General features: G+C 49.6%; 1 protein-coding gene across 2 annotated transcripts in view; it reads right to left on the reverse strand.

The window, feature by feature from the left end:
* The window catches only part of BTAF1 (B-TFIID TATA-box binding protein associated factor 1), an 852,875-nt gene that overhangs the window by 33,357 nt on the left and 793,077 nt on the right, over window positions 1–26,441 (reverse strand). For both annotated transcript variants that reach the window (XM_085606166.1, XM_085606165.1), the window contains exon 35: window positions 4,545–4,756. In XM_085606166.1, the coding sequence (XP_085462292.1) occupies window positions 4,545–4,756 (212 nt within the window). The remainder of the gene's footprint in view (window positions 1–4,544; window positions 4,757–26,441) is intronic.

Raw genomic sequence — 26,441 nt, forward strand, 5'->3', positions numbered from 1 at the left:
TACTTTGACTGAGTGTGCCCTGGACTCCTGCGAATCAGGTGCCCAGGGCCTATGTTCCTTCCCTAAAACAAACCAAACCCAAATTGGCAAACCCTGGCCACATGTCAGCCCCTGGTAAATGGTACCCTAGGTATCCAGGGCCCTGTGACCCTCTAAGGGCTGCAGCACTCCTTGTGCCACCCTTAGAGGCCCTGTACCCTTACACACACACACACTGCCTTTGCAGGCTGAGTGTTTGGGTGCAAGACAAAATCCAAGTCGACATGGCACACATCCCTGTGTGCCATGCCCATCACCTACACTGCCATGGCATACATCAGTCACCCCTCTAGCTGGGTGCCTTATGCCAATGGTGTGGGCACAGGAGCAGGAGCCCTGTGCCCCTACAGTACCCAGGTCCATTCCTGGGCACTGTAAGTGCAGTGCTGCCATTTAAGAGTACATGGTGCCGAGAGCTCGTCAAACACAAGCTCCCCAGCACCATAATGGCAACACTAAAAACTGAGAAGTTTGGTATCAAACTTCTCAGGACATTAAACCCACACTGATACCAGTGTGGGATTTAATCTACCCAGCACCCCAGAGGGCATCTTAGAGGTGCCCCCTTAAACCTAACCTTCAATCCACGTCTGATCAGAGGCTGCCTAGGCTGCCACCCAGCAGACATGTTGCTGGACCCCTGGGTAGGAGAGCCCCTGCTCTCCTGGGCCTGCAACAATGCACATCCTGGGCGAGGTGCTAAATCTCCTCCCTCAGGATGGGCAGGGGGAAGCTTCAAAGGCATGCCGCCTCTGAGCTTCCCCAGGCCCCTGCAACCCCAACTCTGGCGGGAAGCTTTAGCCGGAATCCCCAAATAAGGACAGGGGATGTGCCAGCCTGCCAACCCCACCCCTCAGGTGGGGGAGGCGAGGTGAAGCACATCTACGGGCTCTCGCCATCTTGAAGATGGGGAGCCCTACCCTATCACGACTAGGCTACTGCCCCCCTACCACAGGAGAGAGGCAGGAAGGGGGTGTACCCACCCCAGGACAGGGACCCATTGGTCCCTGCCATTCACCTACCTGTAACGCCCCTAAATCTAGTATTTAGGGGCTCCCTGAACCTTCCTTCCCCAGATTCCAGATTCGAAACTACAAAGAGCAAGAAGAAAGAAGATCTGCCCTGCAGCTGCTGAAAAGAGGAAGACACCAACTGCTTTGGCCCCAACCCTACCGGCCTGTCGACCCTCGAACCTGCTCCTGCTCCAACCCGGCACCTCTTGTGGCCAGCAATCTCACCAACCCCGGAGGACCTGGCTACCTTTTGGCTCTAAGCCCCTGGGACTCCCATGAGTAGAGGCTCTACTCAAAAACCTATCTCTAATCCCTGGCAGCAGCCCGGAACCGCGAACCCAGCACACTCTGCACCAGCCAAGCCTGGCCAGTGCCGGAGTGAACAAAGACCCTGAGGACGACCCCACGGCGACACTGACCCTGAGTCCGGCACCCAAGGACCTCCCTCGACACTCCTGAAGAAGCCTGCAGCCTCAGAACAAGGTGCCCTCCCAACCGCGATCAACAGAGGGTAAGATTCCCCGACACCAAAAGGCACCCCTGCACGCGGTGCCCCACGGACCCCTGTGCCCAATCCCGGGGTACCTACCTATCCTCCAACTACCCAACTTACCTCTCGAAGTGGTGGTGGCACCTGAAGAGTCCTCGTCCCCGAGCTTGCAGTCTTTCTAAACCGGAGATTACCCATTGAAATCAATTGAGCGCCAGACGGCTAAAAAGCACTCTGCACCCAGCCGCCCGAGTGGCCCTGGCAGTGAAAACTCTACACCTACCCACTTCCCCAGAGTAAGTGACCAGGAGCTCAGCGTCCACAGCCGCGTGGCTTGCCAGTCAGCAGGCACCAACCAAGGCCCCCCCTATCCCTCATAGGACAACATTGGGCCTAACTCTCTCTGCACCCGGCCGCCGTAGAGCCGCTGAGGGTGAACCAACTTTACCTACCTGACCCTGGGGGACCCCCGAGTCTATGCCCAGAACCTCATCTCTGCCAGTCAAGTACTTACCCTTAAACCGATAACTCTATTTTCCTCATAGGGTAACATTGACTGGCTTTTTCCTGAAATTTCTTTTAAGTGTGGACTTTTCAAATCTTAAAATATTCACCAAAAATCAGCCGAGTAACGAAAACGAAATTACTCACCTGCTCTTAGGTGAGCTTCCAGTGCTGGATCTTGGTGCCCAGCACTGACTCTGAAAAATACTCACAACTGTACTTACCCTTAACTCAATTTTCTTCCATAAGAATCCATTGACTGTTTTTCTGTGAAATTTCTTCTAAGTGTCGATTTCTGCAATCTTTAAATATTCTTCAAAAATCGTATAATATCTGAAAACGTAATTACTTACCTGTTTTGGATAAAGGTCCCAGTACTGAGTCTAGGTACCCAGTACTGGATTACAAAAGTAACGAGAACCTACTGTACCAGTAACCTGAATTTTCTTCCATAGGGAATCATTGCATGTTTCCTTTGAAATATTTTCTAAGTGTCAACTTTTAAAATAGCTAAATATTGTTTAAAAATCATTACAGTAATTAAGTCGACTTTCATCACTTGATTCGGAGTACTGAGCCAGGACTGAATCTAGGATCCAGTCCTGGAATTCCATAAGTAATCTAAAAAGTAATCTGTTGCAAATAACCTGAATTTACCATTGAGCTCAATGCATTGTGTTTAAAAAAGTAGAGTTGCCTACTGCTACCACTTATAACTCTGCACAAAAGTTTATTGCATCTTGCAAAAGTATTTATATGAAACATCTCATGCTGAGAAAGTATATTTTAAATCCACGTGTTGGTTCTAAAATAAAACAAGCATATATATTTTATATATAAATCATTGGCCTAGAGTTCAGTTATTGAGTGTGTGAGACCATTTGCTGACTGAGTGTGTACAACAAATGCTTTACACTGTCCTCTGATACCGCCTTACTGCTCTACCAAGCTACCACTTTAGAGAGTAAGGTTATATCTAACTTTAACCTCTGTCAAACCCTGGGGGACTGTGGACTCTGTACACCCTGTACCTATTAGGGAACAGTATATACAGAGCCACTTTCTCACAATATGTTTTGATTCCCTATGGAGAGGGATAGTAGGGAGTGAGTTAGGATTGAGCCTACTCAGACGCCAGGATCACCAAGCTTACAGGTGTATTGTCTTGCATGAGGAAAGGAAGGGGCAGGTATTTTTTTTTCGGGCAACCACTATGTTGACTGGTGTGCAGGTGCCAGGTTTGCCACAAGTGCCCATCAGTGTGTCAGTTAGGGCTTCATTAAAAGGGAAAAGTGGTTCTGTGGAAGTGTGTCCATCCTGCAGGACTTCAGTCAGGCAATTAGTCTTTACTTTCACAGATGGTAGGTGAAGATCTAGAACTTCAGCAGCCCATCTGATCTTCACAGCAAAAGAAGCAGATTCCTCTGTGGAGGTGCCAGTGGGAAAGTTCAACCCAGAATTCTGGTGCCCTGAAGGTCCAAAGTTCTATCAGAGTCAAAATGAGGTTAGACCGGCTACGTCAAAGGTTGTAGTGGGTGGAACGTTGATTAAAGTGGTGTTTGGTTCACTTCAGAGTCCATAAGACCGTGTGTAATTCCTCCAGCATTGGGGTCTATGAGTCACTGAGGACTGATCAAGATGGCAGATTAAAAGTCTGGTTGGGATTTTGCACTGAATTGGGTAGACCCCACAGCGGAGTCTACAGGCACAGAAGACAGAGAATGGATTTGCCAATGGTAACCTGCCTGGAGCCCTCTTGAATCCTTGGGGCTTAAAGGCACACCAGACGGAGCCAAGAAGGATGCAGGTGCATCTTGATGTCCTTGTGACTTCTCCTGAAGAGCGGCAGGAAGGAGTGGCACACTGAGTTGTGTTTTTTTCTTTGGACTTACCTGAGAACTTGGGGTATGAATAGGAGCTTTCACAGGAATGGCCTCAGGAAAAGGTCCTCATCCTCAATTTGGAACAGCTCTTATGCACTTTCAGACTGCATGCGGCAATGGAGGGCCTAGCTTTGTGGTCCCAGATAGCCTTGAAATTGATCTGGTGCAGTCTCCGCAAGACTTGAAGTCGTGCGAAGGCACTAGACACCAGAGACATACCTGATGGAGATCTGTCAAACATCTGCTTGTGAGAGTCCTTACAACATTTAAACTCTGTAGTCTTGCAGACTGAAGGAATATACATAAGAAAAACTCTTCAAAAGGATAAGAAAAAGTTGAGGGAGCGAGCTCAGGAATTGCATCTGAAGGCACAGAAAGAACAAATTTGATGTCACAGTGCAGGGATGATGCACATATCCAGCATCACTTCTGGGGTGGGTCAATGTCAATACGGAGCTCCACGATGGGAATAATGCTGAGAAAAACCTCCAAATCCAGTCTGCTGCTTGGGGTATTCACAATGTGAGGAATGTACAGTAAGAAGTATTCATGCGAAAATATCTTTTTGAAACTATTTTAAAATAAACATCACTTTTATAATAAAAGCACTCTTACCGAGACACAATAGATTGCCTATGACCAGCAGGTATGCTCCCATCTAAACGCAAGTATGTGACGGATGGCAAATGAGGTTTCAGGAGATCATGTTCAACAATATCCAGCATGCTTTTGAGTTGGCAGAAGATTAGTAATCTGTGTTGTGCCACAACAGCTTCAGTACCTCCTTCCGATGTCCCACCATTGCCTAAGCCACAATCTAGTAGAAGCTTTGAAAGAAAGTACATTGCGTTTTACTTAACAGGGATTTTGCAAGAACAGCGAAAAATAATATCAATTTCTTAAAGAAGTAATTAAATGATTTCTATTATTTCAAATGCTTTAATCTGAAATTAACCCAACATTAGGATCTATTACTACCTGACAAAAACAATGAGATGTGCAATACTCTGAGCAAAGTTTCTACACCCTTGAACAGAAGACAGGGCCTTTACGCAGTGGAGCTTAACAGAAGAGCCCTCCTGGCACTTCAAGGGGTTTTTAAGACATTGCAGTTACTGAATGGCACTTTACACAGCTACCAAAACAAGCCATAAGAGGGCATGTAACGCATAAAAACTTTGAAGCTATTAGAGCTGATCCTAACAATGAAACTTCTTGGGCAGAAAAAAAAAACACATTGCTTGGGTGACAGACGAGAAGTAGGTGTTGTGCATTTAGTTTGGACATTGAGGTGATCAAGAATTTCCAAGGTATGCATCATATAGCCAACATTTTGGGATAGGATTTTCATGTCTAGGATCAGGTATGTATGCAAGGTAACTCACAGAACATGGTTTCTGATCAATGTGGCCATTCTGAGACAGGCAGTAAAAGTTCTTCCAAACTTATTTAGCTCAGGCTTCTACACTCTCTTGTGACTGGCTCAATGGTTTGCAGTCCTGAAGGTCAACTATCTGGCCTGAGATTATTTTGAACAAATGCACTGACAAAACTGAGTCCGAAGGAGGGGGCAATTATTCTATATTGTAGCTACCAAAGCAAATTTAATTTATCTATTTTGATTTTTACAAAGGCAATATCACTTCACAATGCTTAGTTGCCAACAGGGAGCCAACATCCTGAACACAGGTAGTCTGACTGGCCAATATCCTTAAAAGTACTAAAAAGCATAAAAATATAAAATACAAATGGGCATAAAAAAACAAAGTAAGCAAGGCACATAAAACATAACTGCAGCAGATAAGATGTCAGCCACACATGCTTTTATCACTTTGTAAGTACACTAGAACTTAAATCTCTTTACTCTTTCTTAAATATACGCATTCTGGCTCAGCAATCTGAAATAGTTTGCATTTGATGTACGAGTTACTTACCTTCGGTAACGATGTATCTGGTAGAGACAGTCTAGCCGCAGATACCTTAACTTAGAATATCCCCAGGCGTCAGACTGGATCCGGAAATTTTTTGTAGCAGCACCACTGCGCGCCAGAGGACGGTGCCGCATGGCTCCGCCCTGACATCGTCCGTGGACATGTCAGCAAAGCCATACAAGTCCCTCCCGGCGCGCTGACATCAGTTTTCTTCGGAGAAACTTTTCTGCGCCACAACGCGGAACCACCACCAAAAACTGTTAAGAGTATGGGAACAGTGTGTGAAAAAATTATGAGAATTAGTGAAACAAAAAGAAGGGGATGGTAAGAAACACTACCACAAAGGACAGGAACAAGCACCGTACACGGAAAGCAATTGACGAGAAAGAGCCAAGCAGCACTTCGAAAAGAAGCCCTGTAAAAGCGAAGGCAATGCCCTCCCCTGAGGCAAACTAAATATGCTATGGCAGACGACAGATAGCCTGCAACTACAAGATCCGACTGTGACAGGCAACAAGACCTGAACCATAGAATAAAAAACGATCCACCAAAGGTCTGCAACACTAGTCATGCCTTAACCTTTGTAAGAGAACTATTGGTGAGAGGCCCAGTGAGGGAGACCCCAAGCCAATGGAACGTAGTAGAATCAAATACAAGAGATCCTAAAACAACGAAAAAGGTCGGAAGGGAGGGAAGAACGACGCCAGAAGACCACACACTGGAAGAACCACGGTGAGGGTGTAGGAGTTGATATGAACCCCCGGCCCAACCACCAGAATGGGGGGAGCAAAACAGGGAAACCAGAAAGAACCATCCTCCTGAGGAGAAAAGATGTCACTTCGCCAGAAGACCAAGCCACCTAAAGGGAGGCGCGAGCATAAAACTCAACATGAAAAGGTCCTCGCAGAACGGGGAGGATGGGCGGAATCTGCGGCTAGACTGTCTCTACCAGATACATTGTTACCAAAGGTAAGTAACCCGTACATCTGATAGAGACATCTAGCCGCAGATTCTTTAACTTAGAATAGATACCAAAGCCATACCCCACAGGAGACGGGTCTGCGACTGAACCTCACCAAGTTCCAAAGGAACCCAGCCATCAACAAGGTGACGAGACACAGTGGGGGCAGCAATGCCACAATGGCGAATCCCAGACCAGAAGCTCTGCAAGGAGCAACAAACAGTGGGAGGCAAAGGATCACAATCCGCCGAGGGACGGCATAAAGCTCATCAGAGTGCACAGTGTAGAAAGGGAGCACAGAACCAGAAGGGCAGTGCGAAACAAAAGAGCCCAAAACCTCAGGAAAAGAAGGGCCCAGAGAGTGGACAAGACGGTATGACAGAGTCCAAGCATACATGTTGAATATGGCTAACAGTGGAAGAAGCACTGTGGAAGAGCACCAAGGAGGACATCGGGGACAGCAGCGGGAGGGTGCTGACCATGTCCAGGAAGATCCAATCTTACTAGAGACACCAGACTTGATAGTACACAATCTCCCTTTCCCAAAGAGACCTTGGACAGGGCGGACATGAAAAACAAAATCGGGACTACAAAGAGCACATGCGGGCAGCAGAAGGACACAGGGTACACCGTGTGTACAGTCAGAACCACACCACATTAAAGGAAAGGCACAAGGAAGTGCCGCGAGAATAGTCCAGATGTGAGAGATGCCTCACCAGGTACGTAACCTGTGAAAGGGATCTGTGAAATGAACACACAGAATGAAGGACTGCACCTACGAGAAGTCCATGACAAGCCCACGGACACCGCAGAAAAAACCTAGTGTGCGTGGCCCGAGTGTGTGTAGATGCCAAACAGAACAACATCAGGAGAAGACTTCAGCCATAAGGATGAGTGTCATACAAGAAACAAGAGTGCACCATAGGTAGCAGCAGCCATTTCACAGCAGAACCAGACAGATAAAGTCCAGATCTTTAAGTGATAACAGCCACTCGGCAGGGGGGAGCCACAGTCCCACAAGAGGCAAACTGGAAGGGTGACCAGTACAGGAAGAATTTGCACAAAGCGTGCATAACATGATTTTTATAGAGATGTGCACACAAGAACAAAGAAGACATCGAACGCCCTGAAAGCACCTCTACAGAGAGCAGCAGCATCCCAAAGTAGAAGTATGCCAAAGCACCTGCTCTAATGGCAGCAGGGGGAAGAGGAAAACCCTTGCTGGGGAAGTACCCAGGAAAGCAAGGCACAAGGCAATGCACATGAGTGGTGCAACAAGAGATTTAAGATGCCATCATGCAAGAATAAAGTACGAAAAGCACTACCCACCACAGAAGGGGAGGGGAGAACCAGGCATCGGCAAGCGTCAGTCCTCTGTAACAGCGAATACAGTGGGGAGCAACCACCGGACACGCATACAACATAGGAGAAGTGCGCCGTGGCAACCCCGTGCGCCTTAGTACAGCGACAGGGCACCGACCAAGGTCGTCCACTGGTAGGACATTCGCAGCAGCAGAACTATGCAGAACTGAAACAGACAAGGAGGGGAGACTGAAAGGACCCTCCTGGAAGAAACAAATGAGGTAGAAACCCAGAGAAAGTGAGCATTTACACTTTCAAAGGAGTGCCACAGATGAACCGTAGATTCCAACGGATAGGCCATAGAGCGATGCCAACCGGTGGACCGCATGAATGTGAAAAAGACCACAGTCAGATCTGCAGGGCAAAGCCCTCAGAAAAAGACTCCACAGGAGCCTACCTAGCCTCATGTGTAAGGGGGGCAGCTACACAGTAGCAAACAAACACCCCACATAGGGTAAGCCTAAACCCCAGCCAGGGGCACCTCTTGAGCCTGGGCTCATAGAGGGTCAACAAAACAGAAGCAGCCGATCAGCTGCAATAAAGGGAAACAAACACGGCGACAAGCCGTCCAGACGACCTGGGTATTACAGCATGAACCCAGGGCTCAGAACAACACTGCACATGGAAGTAACAGACCGTAAAAGAATGCCAAAAACATGAAATTATGGCAGGTTAGACAGGAGATGGTCGACTGCGGAGTCCGCATGACTGTCAAAAAGGGATACGCCACCAAACGGCAAAGCCCGTAAAAGGCAGCAAGGGCTCCCCCTCCACCTCACCCTAGTAGAGGATATGCAACAATGGGTCGGAAGAGAAAGACCGAGGGAGGCTGTAAGAGTAAAAGAGTGGCAACCTCGCGAACAGCCCTTGCAAAAGCAGCACTAGCCTCTAGGTATTCTAGGGGGTGATAACAGATCATCTGTAGGGGACGGCTGAAGGCTAACTCGTCCAATGGAAAAGAAAGACGTTGCAGGCGGATGAACAGGGGCCACTAGCCAGGGGGCAGCGAAGCCAAAGGGCAAGGAGACACCCCTGGGTGTTCTGGAGCTGTGTCCTCCTCAAACAGAGGTACAATAGGGGTCGACGCCCGCTCCAGCATCGAGACTGCGTCATATCGACGTCGACAAGAAGCAGAGGCGACTCGGCCCCTTCTGGGACCGGTGTTGCCTCACCCTTCATCGAGACATGTGGAGAGGAAGGATGTCGACAAGGAGTCAATACCCACGGTGCGGCCGACGTCGGCGCAGGAAGTCGCAAAGGGCTATGCGGAGACATGGCAGATGGGTTCAAAGTCTGACTGGGATGCACGTCCAGGCCGTGTCCCGACGTCGGACCGACTCTGGAACCGGAGTCGAGGGACTCGGCCGGCACCAAGGGCGAACCCACCGGCAAAGATCCAACCAGAGTCCCTACCTCCCCTGTGAGGGCCGAAGGCGTGCCAGGGAGAGGAGGTGATCCAAAAATGGAGCGCAGAGCCTTAAAATAGGCTTCCATTTGTGTCCGAGTTGCCCCATCACCCGGAAAGGGTGGGTATAAGGGGGTCGACTCCTGGGGGCCGGCGTCCAGCAAAGACCGGGAGCCCCGCTGTCACGGGAAAGTGAGGCCGACGACCTCCGTGACTTGTGCTTCTGCTTACCTGCGTGAGGCGAATGACGTCCCCGAGAACGACTCCGTGGCAGGTCTCGAAACGAAGCCCCAGCCCGAGATGGAAAGCGGCGCGGAGGCGCAGAGTTGGATATCCGGACGGCCAATAGCTTCATCTGGCTCTCCCGCAGGTCTTCGGCCTCATCTGCTGGCAAGCGTCGCACTCCTCGGAGTTGAGGTGCGCTCCTAAGCACCACATGCAGATCGCATGCGAATCGGTCGCCGACATCTGCCACACGCTCGTCTCAGACGCCTTAAAGCCCGAAGGCATCACACTGTTCCAAGATGCCTGAAGGCGTCCACAAGGCCTGGGCAACAGGCCAGGCCAAAGGAACAGCTTACTCCTGGATCTGCGTCAGGATGCGGAAAAGAAGGAAAACTGACGTCACCGCACCGGGAGGGACTTGTATGGCTTCGCTGACGTCATGTCTGCGGACGTCAGGGTGGAGCCATGCGGCGCCGTCCCCGGGCGCACAGAGGTGCTGCTGCAAAAAAATTCCGGATCCAGTCTGATGCCTGGGGATATTATAAGTTAAGGAATCTGCGGCTAGAAGTCTCTATCAGATATAATTTTCCTCTCTTGCTGTGTATCCCCAGCAATGAAGATGCTTCAAGAAGGGTTTGCTGCAGAATCATCCAGTAGACTGTTTCAGTGAAATTACTAGCTTAAGTCTTTTTTTAATGTCTACCAACTCCCACTGCACAGGAGACTATTGATTTTCTCCAAGTAGACTGTTACACCCATCCAGCCCACTGCTTCCACTTGTACAAATCAAAACTCTTGATGGCCTTTACTAGAAGCTTGTCTGGAGAGATGTTGGGTTTCTTTCCTGTCTGACAGAAAGACCAAATGTATATTGGGGCTGCTTGTCTTGCTAAAGCAAGCAAACGATAGCCACACATGCCGTATGGCTTTGCAACATTCATTTTCTAACAGAATTGACAAACGGATCTACTGATCCAGACTAGCGTTTCCTGAATTTCACATTTCTGCTACCGGACAAGCACAGTCTGTTGGCTCCAGCACCTATTGATTCCCTGAACAGAGGCTAACACCAGCTCACCATAGCAGCGGTCTCTGATCAGTAGAGCAGGACTAAAAGACCCATTCCCCTAACATTTCTGTTCTGGTTGGGAAACCTGCGGAGAGGCTGCTCCTGTCTCTTCTGTCTAACCCTGTAGGCACCTTCGAAGACTAGAAATCCCTGAGAGAAAATAAGCTGTGTATGTATGAAACCATGAGACTCGGGGGGAAGAGTGACCTGGAGTAGTACATCTAGCCTCTTAAGACCATGAACTCTTACAAGTCTCTGCTCTGATGATCCAGTCCTACTGGGCTGAGAAGCCGGAATTGCAGCCAGCAATAGATAGTTATTGCTGTCTTGGGGGGTTGTGCCCTGCTACCTTACAAATATTCTTCAGACGTTCCTGCCATACCTTGTCACCCACATCAGCTTGACCTTCCTTTTAAATCTGATCTTTAACAGGTGGTTTCTAAGGCCTTGATAGCAGAAATTCAGTCCAATAATGTGAAGCCTTTACCTGGGATCCCGGGGCAATCAGTGATTATTTGCAAATATTCTGTGTGGGAACTGTCATTTACCACTGGTAACCTACTGCCACTATGCCATGGTGCACATCAACAGGATCACCAGGTCACTTCCTTTCAAAATTAAACTACGCAGGATAACGAGGATTAGCAGGCGAGATTTTAAACTAACCATAAGCCCCAGTCACGTTCAATAACATCCAGTCAAGTACCAAGTATATTTTATTAGTTTGGTCTCATGCCAATTAAGCAATACAAACCACACATCTAAAAAAAGAAAAAAAAACCCAATAAAAACAGATGGTAATTGTTTTAAAAAATCCATTAGAACAATAAAGCCACTATTTGCATACAACTCTGTTTCTCAGATTCAGAAGATATAGAATGGGGCGACAATCAGAAAAACATGCACACATACACATGTTAAAATAAATACAATGCAAATACCCATAAAACATGCTAAAATGAACACAATATCAAGCTCCAACCCTATTTTGGGTATCCAAAAACTTTAGCAGCACGGCCCGCCCCAGCCCCAAACATAAAAACAGATACTATACTGGTCAGTGATAGCAAACGAGAAAATGGTGACTTGACAAAGCCATTTGTGCAATATGACAAACTGTACAAGAATGCATTAAACTTCACGCTTAATACTTGGAAAAAAAATCATATAGGGGAGAATTGTCTACAGCCCTCAGATGCAACAATACATAAAAATACACACCCTTTAGAAAAGAAATAAGCACTAAAAACAGAATAAAAATAGCTACAACCCCATAATCAATACCGTTGTGCAAATAGCAAGTCACATTATTAAGAAAGGGTGCAGGGAAGCTCACCGGCTACAACAAAGAAATATTGCCAAAGCCCAGCAGAACACATATTACAGTGCCAAATGATATTCATTAACTTAATACGATGGATCTGGAGCTTTCTAAAAACAGGCAACAGTAAGCCTCATCTTATGTTAGTACAAGAGGCACAAAAAACAATAAGATGCGAGAATGATAATACATCAAGATTACAAAAAGGGCAAAAATTCCTTTACCTCTCCCTCCGGTTGGACCGAAACTTCAGAGGCCATCTCCCGACGGATCTACTCTTGATGTCCCTCAAATAAGGCTGAATTATACCACAATAATCAACTTCCACTAGACGCTGCAAACTGGCTCTTACGTCAATTGAATCACTATAGAGTGAGTGCTCTTTAATGTGACTTTTTAATGCTTTTTTGAAGCACCAACATGCCTGAGGGAAAATACAAGGTAGGCAGATTCAGGGACGCTTCAACAACTTGTAGGTTATTTACCCATTGTGCTTGAGTTTCCCTTGCTGGCAAAGAAGTATAAGATACCTCGGGTAGCCTTCATCCAATTTCAACATACCTGCCCAATAATTTAACCCAGATCTCTTGACTGGGGGAGAATGTCTGCATTGTCAGCATTCCGCCCATCAATTGTTTGTTGTAACGCTTTTCGCCCTAAGTGGGATGGGTATTCCCAGACGTGGGACCCGTGCTCACTACGCCACTGGAGTCAAGCTATCCTGGCTGATGACGGCTGATAGCCAGAAACCGGTCCTAGGATGCTTGATTCCGGTCCAGGGAAGACATGGCTTGGCAGTTCGGGCTGGACTGTTCCCATGAGGCACAGGGTCAAGACTGATTTGCATATGGCCATGTCTAAACTGGGGTGGTGTAGTGGTCAAAAGAACGATGGATTTAACCCAGATCTCTTGACTGGGGGAGAATGTCTGCATTGTCAGCATTCCGTCCATCAATTGTTTGTTGTAACGCTTTTCGCTCTAAGTGGAATGGGTATTCCCAGACGTGGGACCCGTGCTCACTACGCCACTGGAGTCAAGCTATCCTGGCTGATGACGGCTGATAGCCAGAAACCGGTCCTAGGATGCTTGATTCCGGTCCAGGGAAGACATGGCTTGGCAGTTCGGGCTGGACTGTTCCCATGAGGCACAGGGTCAAGACTGATTTGCATATGGCCATGTCTAAACTGGGGTGGTGTAGTGGTCAAAAGAACGATGGATTTAACCCAGATCTCTTGACTGGGGGAGAATGTCTGCATGGTCAGCATTCCGTCCATCAATTGTTTGTTGTAACGCTTTTCGCCCTAAGTGGGATGGGTATTCCCAGACGTGGGACCCGTGCTCACTACGCCACTGGAGTCAAGCTATCCTGGCTGATGACGGCTGATAGCCAGAAACCGGTCCTAGGATGCTTGATTCCGGTCCAGGGAAGACATGGCTTGGCAGTTCGGGCTGGACTGTTCCCATGAGGCACAAGGTCAAGACTGATTTGCATATGGCCATGTCTAAACTGGGGTGGTGTAGTGGTCAAAAGAACGATGGATTTAACCCAGATCTCTTGACTGGGGGAGAATGTCTGCATTGTCAGCATTCCGTCCATCAATTGTTTGTTGTAACGCTTTTCGCCCTAAGTGGGATGGGTATTCCCAGACGTGGGACCCGTGCTCACTACGCCACTGGAGTCAAGCTATCCTGGCTGATGACGGCTGATAGCCAGAAACCGGTCCTAGGATGCTTGATTCCGGTCCAGGGAAGACATGGCTTGGCAGTTCGGGCTGGACTGTTCCCATGAGGCACAGGGTCAAGACTGATTTGCATATGGCCATGTCTAAACTGGGGTGGTGTAGTGGTCAAAAGAACGATGGATTTAACCCAGATCTCTTGACTGGGGGAGAATGTCTGCATTGTCAGCATTCCGTCCATCAATGGTTTGTTGTAACAATAATTAAGCAACCTCTGGCTGTTTTTGAAAATAATATTAGTGAGGCCCCAACTCTAGTCTCAGCGCACTGCTCACTGAGCCTGTGGGTAACCCCAACCATTTTTTCCAGATGGTTGTTTCAATGATTTGCAAGTGCTTGTTATCTCTTTGTAACAGAACCGCACACCCGAGAGCAACAGGGAGACTATTTTCGCACTATATGCCTCGCTCAGCACTTCTACTGACTTATGTCCCAGAGCTGACTCGAATTTCTGGACTGAGCTTGCAATGCCCGTAGCACTTGATTCCTGATACGACACAAGACTCCGGAATTCAAGGCTATGGCTAAATAACATGCCACTGTACCTGTATTCCTTAACCTCCATTTGGATGCCACTCTGCCACCAACTAAACCTCGGGGGAGTCTCTTACCTTTTGAAAAAACCATTACCTTCGTTTTAGCCGTATTAATTTTGAAATCAAGTCATTCCCTTTACAATAATGAGAAAAAACATCCAATTGATGCTGCAGTCCCACGGTGTAAGATCTAATAGCATAGTGTCATCCGCATAAAACAACGCAACTAAGGGTTCCATCGCCAACTTAGGAGAAGGCCCTGACCTGCCTTAAACTCTCCAAGGCATATGCTAAATAGATTGAGAACAAGAGTGGGGCCAAAATGCACCCGTCTCAAGCCACTGGGTGCACCGATAAACACCAACTCCTCCAAATTCCACTCAATTTCAGGAGTCCTCCTGCAATTGGACTAGCAGCTTCAAGAGTCCTGGAAGACACTTTCATCTGGCCATCTATTCCAATAAAAAGGCTCTGTTTATGGTGTCAAACAAGGTAGACAAATCGATATAAGCTGCATACAGGGGCTGTTTCCGTGAGAGGGCATAATCCTCCACCAGCTGCTTTAATATCACACAGCCAACAGTGGTTGAGTACCCTTTCTGTAAACCCTTTTGGGTCAGGGGTAAAATTCTAGCTGCACTCACCCAATCTTCCCAAAGGCCTAACAGATGGCTCGCAACATATTTACTTGTAATATCCAGGAGGGTAATCACATGATTATTAGATGGCTGTGACCGGTCGCCCTTTTTAAACAAGAGTAACTCCCTTTCCAAGAATCTGGCAAATTTGGTCTCCCAATTACTTCTCCTAACAGTGGAGCCAAGCGCTGTGTCCAAAGCAGGGGATTGAGTTTAATAATATCAGCGTGAATGCAGTCTGGCCCTTGTGCCCTGCAATCTTTCATACCTTTGATCATCAATTCGATATCACGAACAGTCGGGAGCTAGATGCTCTCAACCGGTCCCTTAACCTGCAGGCTTGCCTGTGGCATACGGGGGGCAAACCCCATCACCTTCTTTAATTTTGTAGAGGTCTGAAATGCAACTAATCCAGGTTTCTTCGGGTATGGACACTGCTGTAGTATGTGTGACGAGCCCAAGTATACGGTTAGAGATGCACCAAAAGCCCTTAATGTTGCCAGTAAGCAGGAAAGAGATAGCCTTAGTCCATGGGCTCTTGTTTTCCCTCCACTTAATTTGTCGCATTGCCTTCCTAAATGCTTTCGTATGTTGTTCGATGAGGCTCTCCCTGGTTTCCCTGCCTACTCTAAACGCCTCCCTGATGTTTTTATTGAGCAAAACTTTGGCCCATGACTTTTCAGAGCTAAAAAGATCTGTTTTGGCTCTTTCCCTTACATGGCCTGCAGCCGCCAAATCCCTTATGGAGGAAATATAGTTTTCGAAAGACTGTACTGTGTGGTGTAAAGGAGTGTTAAGTTTCTCCGTAAGTAACCCCCTCAGACCATTTATAATAGGCCATATTAATTTGGGTGACCACACAATTCTATGCACTTTATGGTTTAATTATTTTTTATTAAGAACTGCAAAGAATAAGTGCCCCTTATGAGGGTCGCACAGGACCTGGCTGAGATGAAGAGCAAGATAAGTGTCTTGAAGTAAACAATTAACACCCGCCCCCCCCCCACCCACTACCGGAAAAAGCAGAAGGAGGAAAAGAAAAGGCAAAAACTACCCCCCCACCCACCCATGGTCCAAGTTTGTGAAAGTGCGCTGGGCCAGGTATGTGTCAGGCCTGGTGTTCGTATATCTTAGGAGGTGGAATCTGGTGCCGTTAGGCGCAAGAGACGTAAATATCTCAGGCATGTCAACTCACGGAATTCTTGTGCGAGCAGAGTGAGAAAGGGCTGCCACAGGTCGCTGAAGGAGGAGCCTCTCCCGGCCAGAGTAAGATCTTTTCCATTCCCAAGATATGACAGTCTTTGATACCATCCCATGTGTGTGGGAGTGCGGGGGTTTTTCCCAGTGAATCAAGATGTTTTGGACGGCTGTGCCTAGAGCTATAGCCATCAGTTTCCCTAGTCTACATTTTAGGGGATAGGTGAGGGGGTTGGGCATCCCTAGAAGGATATATGCGGGAGTCTAGGGAGTTCTGTATCAAGGCGTTTGGCCAATTCGTCCAGTACGTGTGTCCAATAGGTCCATAGGTGTATGCAATCCCAAAGCAAGTGAACTATTGTGCCCCTCTCACCACACCCCCTCCAGCAATCAGGACTGTGTTGCGTCAGCTTAGTGGAGTCTCTCTGGGGTGTAGTACCACTGATAGACTAATTTGGTGAATGTTTCAGTGAGACCTACGTGGGTTGCTGTGTGGCGTGCCCTATAGCATGCCCCTTCCCATTCCTCGGGAGTAAGGTTGCGCCCCAATTCTCGTTCCCATCGGGCCCGCCCCGCATGGTAAGTGTGGGTGTGTCTGGATTGTAGCATCTTATAGAGATCCGAAATCAGTTTCTTGTCCGAGGACCGTGTTATGAGCCACCGCTCATATGGCGTAAGGAGTCTCGACGCCTGTGTACGGTTGCCGGGGTGCATGGCCCAGTGTCAGACCTGGAGGTAGCCCATACGCTCCGTCTCTGGGAGACCATAGTCGGTCCGGAGCTGCGGAAAGGAGATTATCTCTCTCTTGGCAAATAAGAGACCCAACGCGCAACATCCGGCCTTTCGCCATGAGCGAAAGGACTGGGAGACTGTCCCAGGGCCAAAATCAGGATTATCCAAAATCGACATAAGTGGCGAGGGGAAGGCCGTGGTATGTGTTAGTCTGGTCCCAGACCGTTAGGGTTGTGTGTGTCACCTGCGAGGCATAGAGATTAGGGGGGACGGTGGGCCTTCAAAAGAAAGTGAATCTTCATGAGAAAGGTGCCTGCAACTGCTCGGTCTTGGAAAAGCCAATTTTTCCTCAGATTCGGCCCGGCTCCATTCGACCAGATATCTAAGCTGTGTAGCCTTATAATAGAGCGTGAGGTCCGAAGTCCTGAGTCCCTCTTCGTGGGGTGGAAGAAAGCTAACAGCTCGTTTAAGTCTTGGTTTACAAGCCTGCCAGATGAAAAGGGAGAGGCCTGATTGTACCTTCTGGAGCCAGCCAGTGGGGGGCGGCAGAGGGAGTGTTTGAAATAGATCGAGGATTTTAGGAAGCACTGTCATCTTTATCGCCGTGACACGCCCCAGCCAGGAGATCCGGTCATGTCTCCACCACTGGAGCTCGGAACGGATGAGAGTATGGAGGAGTGAGAAATTAGCTAGTCTCATGTCCTGCAGGGTTGGGGCCAAATGTATACCCAGATATGGGACGGTGTCATCCGACCAACGTAGAGGAAAATGAGCTTGCAGGTCAGCCCTCTCCTGCGGTAGTAGTGAGAGATTCAACGCTATAGATTTAGTCAGGTTGACCTTGAACCCAGAGGCTCTGGCAAATATATCTAGTTCCGCCACGAAAGCGCCCAGTGCTCTCTCAAAGTTTGCTAGAGTGACTAGCACATCGTCCGCGTACAAGCTGATGGTGTGGGTATCCCCCCCCAAAGCAGATGCCTGTGATCTGAATGTGATTTCTAACCCTCTGCGCCATGGGCTCCATATAGAGAGCGAAGAGGAGAGGTGACCGAGGACAACCCTGTTTCGTTCCCCTATGAATTGGGAAGGGAGTGGAGGTGTGCCCGTTAATTCTTACCGTCGCCGTTGGGGACCAGTAGCAATTAAAGATGTGGGTCCGCATTTTCTCCCCAAAGCCTATGCGGGCCAATACCTGCTCGAGATATGGCTAGTGGACCCGATCAAAGGCCTTCTCTGCGTCGATCGTGAGAAGCATGTACTTCCCCGGTATGCAGAAGGCCTTTTCAATGTGGTGAGTGACCCGTTTCGTGTTGTCGCTTGTCTGCCATTGCGGTATAAACCCGGCTTGGTCAGGGTCCACCAGCCCCTGCATGTAGGGGGCGAGCCGGCTCGCCAGAATGCTTCAAGTCTATGTTCAGGAGTGAGATAGGTCAATATGAGCTGCATTCTGCCTTATCCTTCCCGGGCTTGGGGAGGATGACTATCGCCGCCTCTAGCATGGAGGCGGGGGGATGGCCCCGGATGCCGCAAAAGAGTTAAAAAGCCGGGTGAGCAGGGGAGCAAGTATCGCGCAAAATTGTTTATAGAAAGCTGCTGTGTAGCCATCTGGGTCAGAAGATTACCCCAGTTTGACGGGCAAAGGCTGAAATAACCTCCTCCGGCCTAATTTTTCTTTCAATATGGGCTGCCTGGTCCGGTGTTAGGGTGTGGAGGTGGGCCACGGTTGGGTAGGAGTCGATGTTCGCCTCATCCAGAGGCTGGTCATCGTGGAGTTGAGCATGAAACTTGCGGAAGGTGTCGACAATAGCCACGTCATCGGAGCATGTATTACACATGCCGTTCCTGATTTCTTGGATGCCCTTACGTAAGCGAACCTCACGGAGCCTGTGCGCAAGGAGGCGGCCACTTTTATCTCCACATGTGTAGAAGGAGTGTTGTAGCCGCATTGCAGCATATTCTGCCTTGTCCCTGTCTAAAGCCGACAGTTGCTTCCGAGCGGCCATGAGTTGTCGCCAAATATGGGGGGCTCCGGTTCGTTGGTGCATCTGCTCAAGTTCCCGCACCATCTGCGTCAGCTCCTTACCTTGCGATCCGCATTATCCACGGAAGAGATAGCAATAACCTCTCCCTGATGACCGCTTTAAGGGCCTCCCAGCGCGTGGAGAGAGCGGTGTCTGGTGTGTCATTGTGCGAGAGGTAATCCTTTATTGCGCGCTTTATCTGGGTGACTGTGTCTGGCCTGTGCAAGAGAGCGTCCTGAAAGCGCCAGTGTCTGGCCGGTCATCGAATCTGTGGGAGTGCCAGCGTGATTTCCACCGGGTTGTGATCAGGCAGGGAACCAGTTAGTATAGTCTTGCTTAGGTTTTATGGGCGTTGGAATAATACGAGAATGCCCACGAATGAGAGTGGTGGTGTCGCCAGAGATCTGTGAGGTCCAGGTCGTGTAGTCTGGTGAGCCCTGTGGAGGAAAGAGCACCAACCTGGTTCGAGCGCTGTGCCGACCTGTCAAGGTCATTGTTGAATACTATGTTGAGGTCCCCCCCAGTAATATGTGGCGCGCCTGAGTTGCAGTGGCAGCCATTAGAGCGTCTTGCAGAAAGCGTTCCTGTCCCTCATTAGGGGCATATACTGAGCTCTCAACCACAGTGTGCCCCCCCTATAGTGAAGTGATAGGTGAGAGGTCTGCCCTTAATCTCAAGTCCCTTCTGAGCTGCCTTGCCCTGGAAAGGCCCCGGAAACCAGAATAGCTACCACTGCCATTTTGTAAGATGTGGAAGAGAAGAATTGGGTCGGGAAGGCACGGGACCAAAGCCGGAGGCAGTCCTTAGAGAGGAGATGGGTCTCCTAAAGTAGGCAGATGTCTGCCCGCATACTCTCGAGGTATGAGAGGAGTGCCCAGCGCTTAATGGGATTGTTGTCCTCTCACGTTAAAAGTGAGAACCTTAAGTGAAGGTGGCGGCATCTTACACCGAGATATGGATTAAAACAGCAGCACTACCAGGGCGCCTGAACGCTAGCGCGAGAATAGAGGCCTCGTCATGCCCTTTGGACCGGGCTCCCCCAGAAGGACAGCGAAGAGGGATGGGTAAAGTGAAGAAAGAAGTAAAGACCCATGAGAATTGAAAAAGAGAAAACAAGGCACAACTGGCGTCAAAAGGGAAAAATAGAGTCGGTGAGTTTAATCATTAGTCCGTCATCCCAGGATGAGCAGTAAAAAAGTATGTGGGGTCGAATGATTGCCTATGTGAACACCCCCCTCTCCCTCCACCCCCGAACAGCAGTGAAAGACCACATCACAGCAGCTGGGGACAGTTGTTTACTGTTTGTGGTGGCCAGAGCTCCCGGCAGCGCCGCTAGAGCAGCCTGTTCCTTCTTGGCCTCCTGTGGATCCGGCCTCCATGCGCGGTGCCGTCGACGCTGCCGCCTCCACCTCGGGCGGCCATCACTGAATTCCCGATCCGAGCGCTCTCCATCAGAGTCCTCTGGAAGAGGGATCCCCCAGAAGTTTGCTCTGCCTCAGAGAGCGTAGTTGTAACAGCTTCCGCTCGTGACTGAATACAAGGCGGAACGGGTGCCCCAGGAATAGGAGAGGTTTCTTTGGTGTAGGAACTCCGTGATGGGCCGGAAGGTCCGGCGTTTTTGGAGTGTGATGGCGGAGAGGTCTTGATAGAGGGCCAGCGGTTGGTTACGGAAAGTGATCGGCTGCAGCAAGCGGGCCTTACGGAGGACATCTTTCTTGGTGCGGTAGTCCTGAACGCAGAACAAAATGTCCGCTGGAGGAGCCATCGGTGCCCTGGGGCGGCCTTCTCTGTGCGCTCTGTCCAGTTTAAGATCAAAGTCTGGAGGGTTGCCCAAGACAAATTTGAAGAGGTCTCGAACACAACCAAAAATATCGCCTGCCTCCTCGTCGGTGCGCACTTCCCTAATTCGAATATTATGGCGGCGGGAACGGTTCGAGGTCTTCCAGGTGGGATTGGACATCTACTTGTTGCTCATGGATCCGTAGGACCTCCTGTTGCATGGCTGCAAGTTCGGCGTCCCGGGTGTCGCTTTTGGCCTTCAGCGATGCCGCTCTATCCCCTATATCCTCCACATCCTTGCGGATGTCCTTGATCTCCGCCGTGAGATCGCGTTTCAACGTTTGGAGGTCGTCCCGCAGACTGGCGAACAGGGATTACAGGAAAGCCTGCGTCACCAGCTCCTCCGCGGCGGCGGCCATGTGTGCCGTTGTTCCTGCTCAGTCAGGTTCCACCAGTCCCACAATCCTCGCCCCAGCGAAGAGATCCTTGAGTGAGTTCTCCTTCGGAACTTGCTTGTCCTTCCTGCCCCCGGGTGGATGTCATTCGGCCAAGTTTGCGGCGCTGTTCTTTCCGGCCACGGGTCAAACCCCGCAAGCTGCCTCTGTCGACCGGCTGTCCTCACTGTGCCAATCTGCAGTCTGCAGTGCCTAGGCCAGGTGTGCTCACTCTGCCGTTCACGAGAGGCAACAATGTGAATTGTCCGCCAGTGGTCTAAGCAACCCCCTCCAGTGTATAGCTCTACATCCACCCTTCGGATCCGTGAAGGCACAGGCAGGGAGCGTTTGGGGATAAGGGCGACAGGCCACGGTAGCCCTCCGAGTCGGAGCGTCTGTGCGTGTGGCCTGGGGTGATGGGCCCAGCTTGGAGGTCTGCAATACACTACTTTCAGGGCCCTGTTGCCTCGCCGAGTCACTTGGATTCACTGCCAGGGACCATTCTAAGGCGTCCCAGGAGATCTGGCTGCTCAGGGAGAGGGGCCCGCAAAGGTCTGTCCAGTAGGCCCGCCAGTCGTGGAAAGCGATCCAGGAGCCCCCGGTCGGGGCCGGGCAACAGGGATTGCCACAGAGGTGGGCGTACAGCAGGACTCACTGGCGAACATCGCTGTAGTGCTTCTCGGCGCTGGGGCCCAGGACGCTCCAGGAGGGCCCGGTCCGCTCGCAACAGGCTCCTGCACTCTCAGGGCTCGCCCCGCTCCTCGCCCGTCTCCAGAGGGCCCTCACTGACGTCGCATAGGCCTCAGGGACAGGCCCGCAGGTCGCAGCAGGAAAGGTCGGTGCAGCCGGGCCTGCCGCTGCAGGGCACCAGGTCGCCGTCTTGTGCTGCGAACCGGGGGCCGAACTACCCCCCGATGGCCGCCCACCCCACCGCCAGCTCCAGAAACATGGAGCGCAGCACGTCGGCCCCCGCAGCTGCGGGTCTCCAGCCGCTGAAGCGTGGATGGGCAGGGCACTCCAGGTGAACCGCCGCCGCCGAGCCCCAGTCGCTCCGGGCCTACCTCCACCCGGGTAGCAGTCGCCAGGTCCTCCACTCCCAATCATAAAATGGCAGGCTCCATGTTTACTGGTGCCCGCGTACGCCGCTATCTGAACCCGGGCAGTGAGGAGAGGCCATGGGAGGCAGGCGAAGTGCCACAGGCGTCGCAGCACTTCGCGATCAGCCGCCGACAGAGCGACCTTCTCAGCAGCAGCCGCGGGCGTGTTAGATTCTCCCATTCAGGCCGACCCTCGTCAGCAGGCAGTGCCAGCACCGCGGGCCCCGGCAGTTCAGTAGTCGGATCGCCAGGAGACCCATGACACCACCAGCCTCAGGTCAGTGCTAGTTGGCGGGCTCCGGTGCCGGAGTTTATGCTTATTTGCCGGCAGGCGGAGGAGAGGAGAGAAGGCACGTCCTAATTCTCCGCCATCTTGGCCACCAATCCTATGCACTTTTTTAGAATGCAGGGGCCAGCTATTAGGCCACCTCTCTCGTTCTATCGGTCCCCCTAAAAAGTGTGAGGACAAGAGGCTTATGGTTACTACCATCGTGGTCACCTACAAAAAGATCCTGCACCATACCAAAATACTCGGAGGATATAATCACATAATGTTATGTTAATAAGAGCTTATAAAGCGCACGGTCACTGTAAGGTTTCATGGCGCTAATTGTTAAGTGTGTCACGGCGGGAAAAGCTATGCGTAGGTTTGCACAAATAGCCAGGTCTTGAGAGCCTTTCTAAACCCCATCAAGTTGTCCTGCATCCTGATGTCCAATGGTAAAGAGTTCCAGAAACTCGGGGCAAGGTAGGAGAACCTGCACCCTCCCTGGTGTTTAAGTTTGAAGACCGGGATAGTTAGTAGTCTAAGATGGGCAGACCGTAGGTTACGGTGTGGGACATATTTTACAATCAAATGACTGATGAATTTGGGGCTCCTGTAGTACAAGGCATTGAAAATCAAGCATCCGGTCTTGAAGACTGCACGTTGGGCGATGGGTAGCTAGTGCAGTTTGGCTAGCAGGGGGCCGGCGGATTGCCATTTAGGTTGCTTAAATATCAGTCTCGCTGCCTGGTTCTGTACTATTTGTAGACATTTGAGTAGGAACATAGGCAGACCGAGATAGATGGAATTAGAGAAGTCGAGACGCGATAGTACGAGGGCTATCACAGCCTGAATGAGGGCCGAATGAGTCAGCAAATGGGCAATTTTTCTATTTTCCCCAATTGGAAAACACATGAGGAGACTACTGTCCCCACCTGTCCCCTGAGCGAGAGGCCGGAATTTAGAGTGACTCCCAGGCTTTTCACTGAAGAGGGAGTGGAGGGTGGTCCAAGATCAGTAGGCCAGAAGGGTGAGCCCCACGCGATCTCGCTCTTTCCCGGCAGGACTAATTCTGTCTTGCCGGGGTTGAGCTTAAGATGGTTAAGGTTCATCCATCGCTGGATGTGAAGCATAGTGGCTTGGAATTCCAGGGCAGAGTCCAGGGAATCCAGTGTAAAGAAGAGTTGAAGATCGTCTGCATAATTTAAGGTGGTTATCTTCCTGTTTAAGGAGTTGATCAAGGGCTTAAGGTAGAGATTAAATAGGTGGGGGGGAGAGGGATGAACCCTGGGGGACACCGCAAGAGGTGGCGATCTTAGGCGCAGTAAAAGGGCCGAGTCGGACCGCTTGTGTTCTGCCGTCGAGGAAGGACTTAATCCAGCTGTATGCAGAACCCTGTATGCCAGCCTGCTCGACACGGGCCAACAGAATGTTATGGTTGACCGTGTCGTACGCGGCCGACAGATCCAGAAGTACAAGCACCTGAGGAATGCCCCTATCTGCGTTTGCTCCCAAGGTATCCAGTACTGCGAGGATAACTGATTCAGTTGAATGGGCGGGTCGAAAACCAGCTTGATTAGGCGCTAAGTGATCAGACTGTTCGACAAAATTAGAGAGGGACCTCGCGACTTAGGCCTCTAGAATCTTGGCCAGAAAAGGAAGAAGGGAAATGGGGCGGTAGTTGGGGGTTTCAGAGGGTCAGCCCGTTTTTTTTTTAGTAGAGTGACCACTATCGCGTTCCTAAAGGCAGTGGGAACCTTACCTTGGAGAAGAGGTTCGTTAAGAAAGGGAAGCACGCTATGAGGAAGGGTGGACAAGACATCCTTTAGAATGTGTGGGGGACAGCAGTCATTAGGGGAGCCAGATTTGATACGAGCCAACAGATCAGAAAGAGTCTGGGGGGGGCATATGGCGGGGAAATGATCCATAATAATTGGGTTTGTTGGCAAGGTGACCAGGTTTTCCGTACAGAGGGTAGTGGGAATGCTGGCTTTGATAATGGATATTTTATCCAGAAAGTAGGTGTTCAGAGAGTTACAAAAATCTTGAGTAGGTGTCTGATTGGGATGGGTTCTTTCGGTATTGCAGAGGTCGTTAACTATGGTGAAGGTTTGTTATGGGCGTTTAGTATTCTGGCCGAGAAGTAGGTCGCTTTGGCTTCCCGTATAGCTCTTTTATAGTCTTTACGAGCTAAAGAGAACTGTAATTTGCCCTCCATGGAGTATTTTAGCCTCCATTTTCTTTCTGACGGAGCTCGAGCTTTTTTTTTTTTTTTTTTAACTCGGTGGAGAACCATTTATGAGCATCTGTGTGTCGAGTGTGTGTGAATTTGGTGAGTGGGGCATGAGTATCGCAAGCCTTTAATAGCCATTCCGAGATATTATCGTCCATGGTGTTAACGTCTGGGTTGAAGGTGGGTATAGACCTGGCTAAGGTGTCAGTGAATCCCAATTTGTCAATGGACCGATCAGGGAGGGGTTTTTCCCTCCCATTGTCAAACGTCGGTCGAGTCAGCTGATCTCCAGGACACCTACTGTTTATTATGGACATACTGACAGCTACTGAGTAGGGTATCCAAGTGCCTGCCAGACAGATCCCCTATCTGACTGATCAAGACCCGCCAGGGAATATTCACTGCCATATCTTTATCTCTTTGAATGAAGTCTCTTGTCTGCCTAGGAGACATTTTTTCATTAAAATTGCCCATCACAAAGATGGGCACACAATGAAACAGCTGTTGGGTCTAACCCAACAAAAGTGGCAATTTCCGGAATAGAATATTTTTTACCAAATTTCGGGGAGAAATGTGTTGAGAATCAGATAGGAAGACCCCAGGTAGTCCCCTCTACTACGATCAGGACATCCCTTTATATCCCCCTACCTGTCTTAACAGCCCAGATACGAACAACTAAAAAGTTTGGAGAATCACTAGATAAGGCAGACACCACAACATCATTCAAAGCAGAAACCAAAAAGGCAAGAGGCCCCCATCAGGTCTCTCAAAATGCCCCTTAGCTGCTTTTAAATTGAAACCTTAATCTGGCAACACCCCAGTCCACAGTTTTCCAGGTTTCTTGAATGGCTGCTATCACCACTGTATTAACTTTGATGACCTGAAAGTGACGCCAAGTTCCTTTTCACGCCGGCTATGTTCCAGGACAAAAGATTGCCCTGATGTCATCAGGATCTCTGAAAATGATTAGGTTACTTACCTTGTAAGCATCTGTTCTTGGCATGTAGTGCTGTAGATACACATGCTTTGCATACGTCCGACATCTATTGTAGGGCTCGGATGATTACAAGTTTCTTTTGTTCCAAGAAATGTTCAAGTCACGAGGCTGTACGACTCCTACTCTTGGTAATTCTGCACATGGTTATCAACGCCATAGTCAGATTGTTTTTCCATGGGTATGTGAGAATTTAAGAAAGCTGTACATGTTCGCAATGAGATGGCCATTCGATAGGTAGGAAGGAACGCGTTACTTACCTGTAACTGCGGTTATCCAGTATTGGTATCTTTCATAGATTCACATGCCTGAATCATTCCCCGTCGTCGGGAATGGGAGTCGCCGGTAAATAACAAAGTAATGTCCAGAAGACATAAGACAGCCATAGGCCTCAGAGGCCTTAGCTTAGTAAGCTATCCACGTCCTTATGTAAAAAAGGACCAAATTTTGGCCAGAGCCAATCAGCTAACACCACCCTCTAGAACCTTCCTGGTAGGAGCTCTAGTCCCTCAGATTTTCGTGAGCACAGTGCTAAGCAGCTGTATACTGAGAGATCCGAGAGAGCCCTTCCA

This window comes from Triturus cristatus, chromosome 1_2 (assembly GCF_964204655.1).
Source record: "Triturus cristatus chromosome 1_2, aTriCri1.1, whole genome shotgun sequence".
Lineage (NCBI taxonomy): Eukaryota > Metazoa > Chordata > Amphibia > Caudata > Salamandridae > Triturus > Triturus cristatus.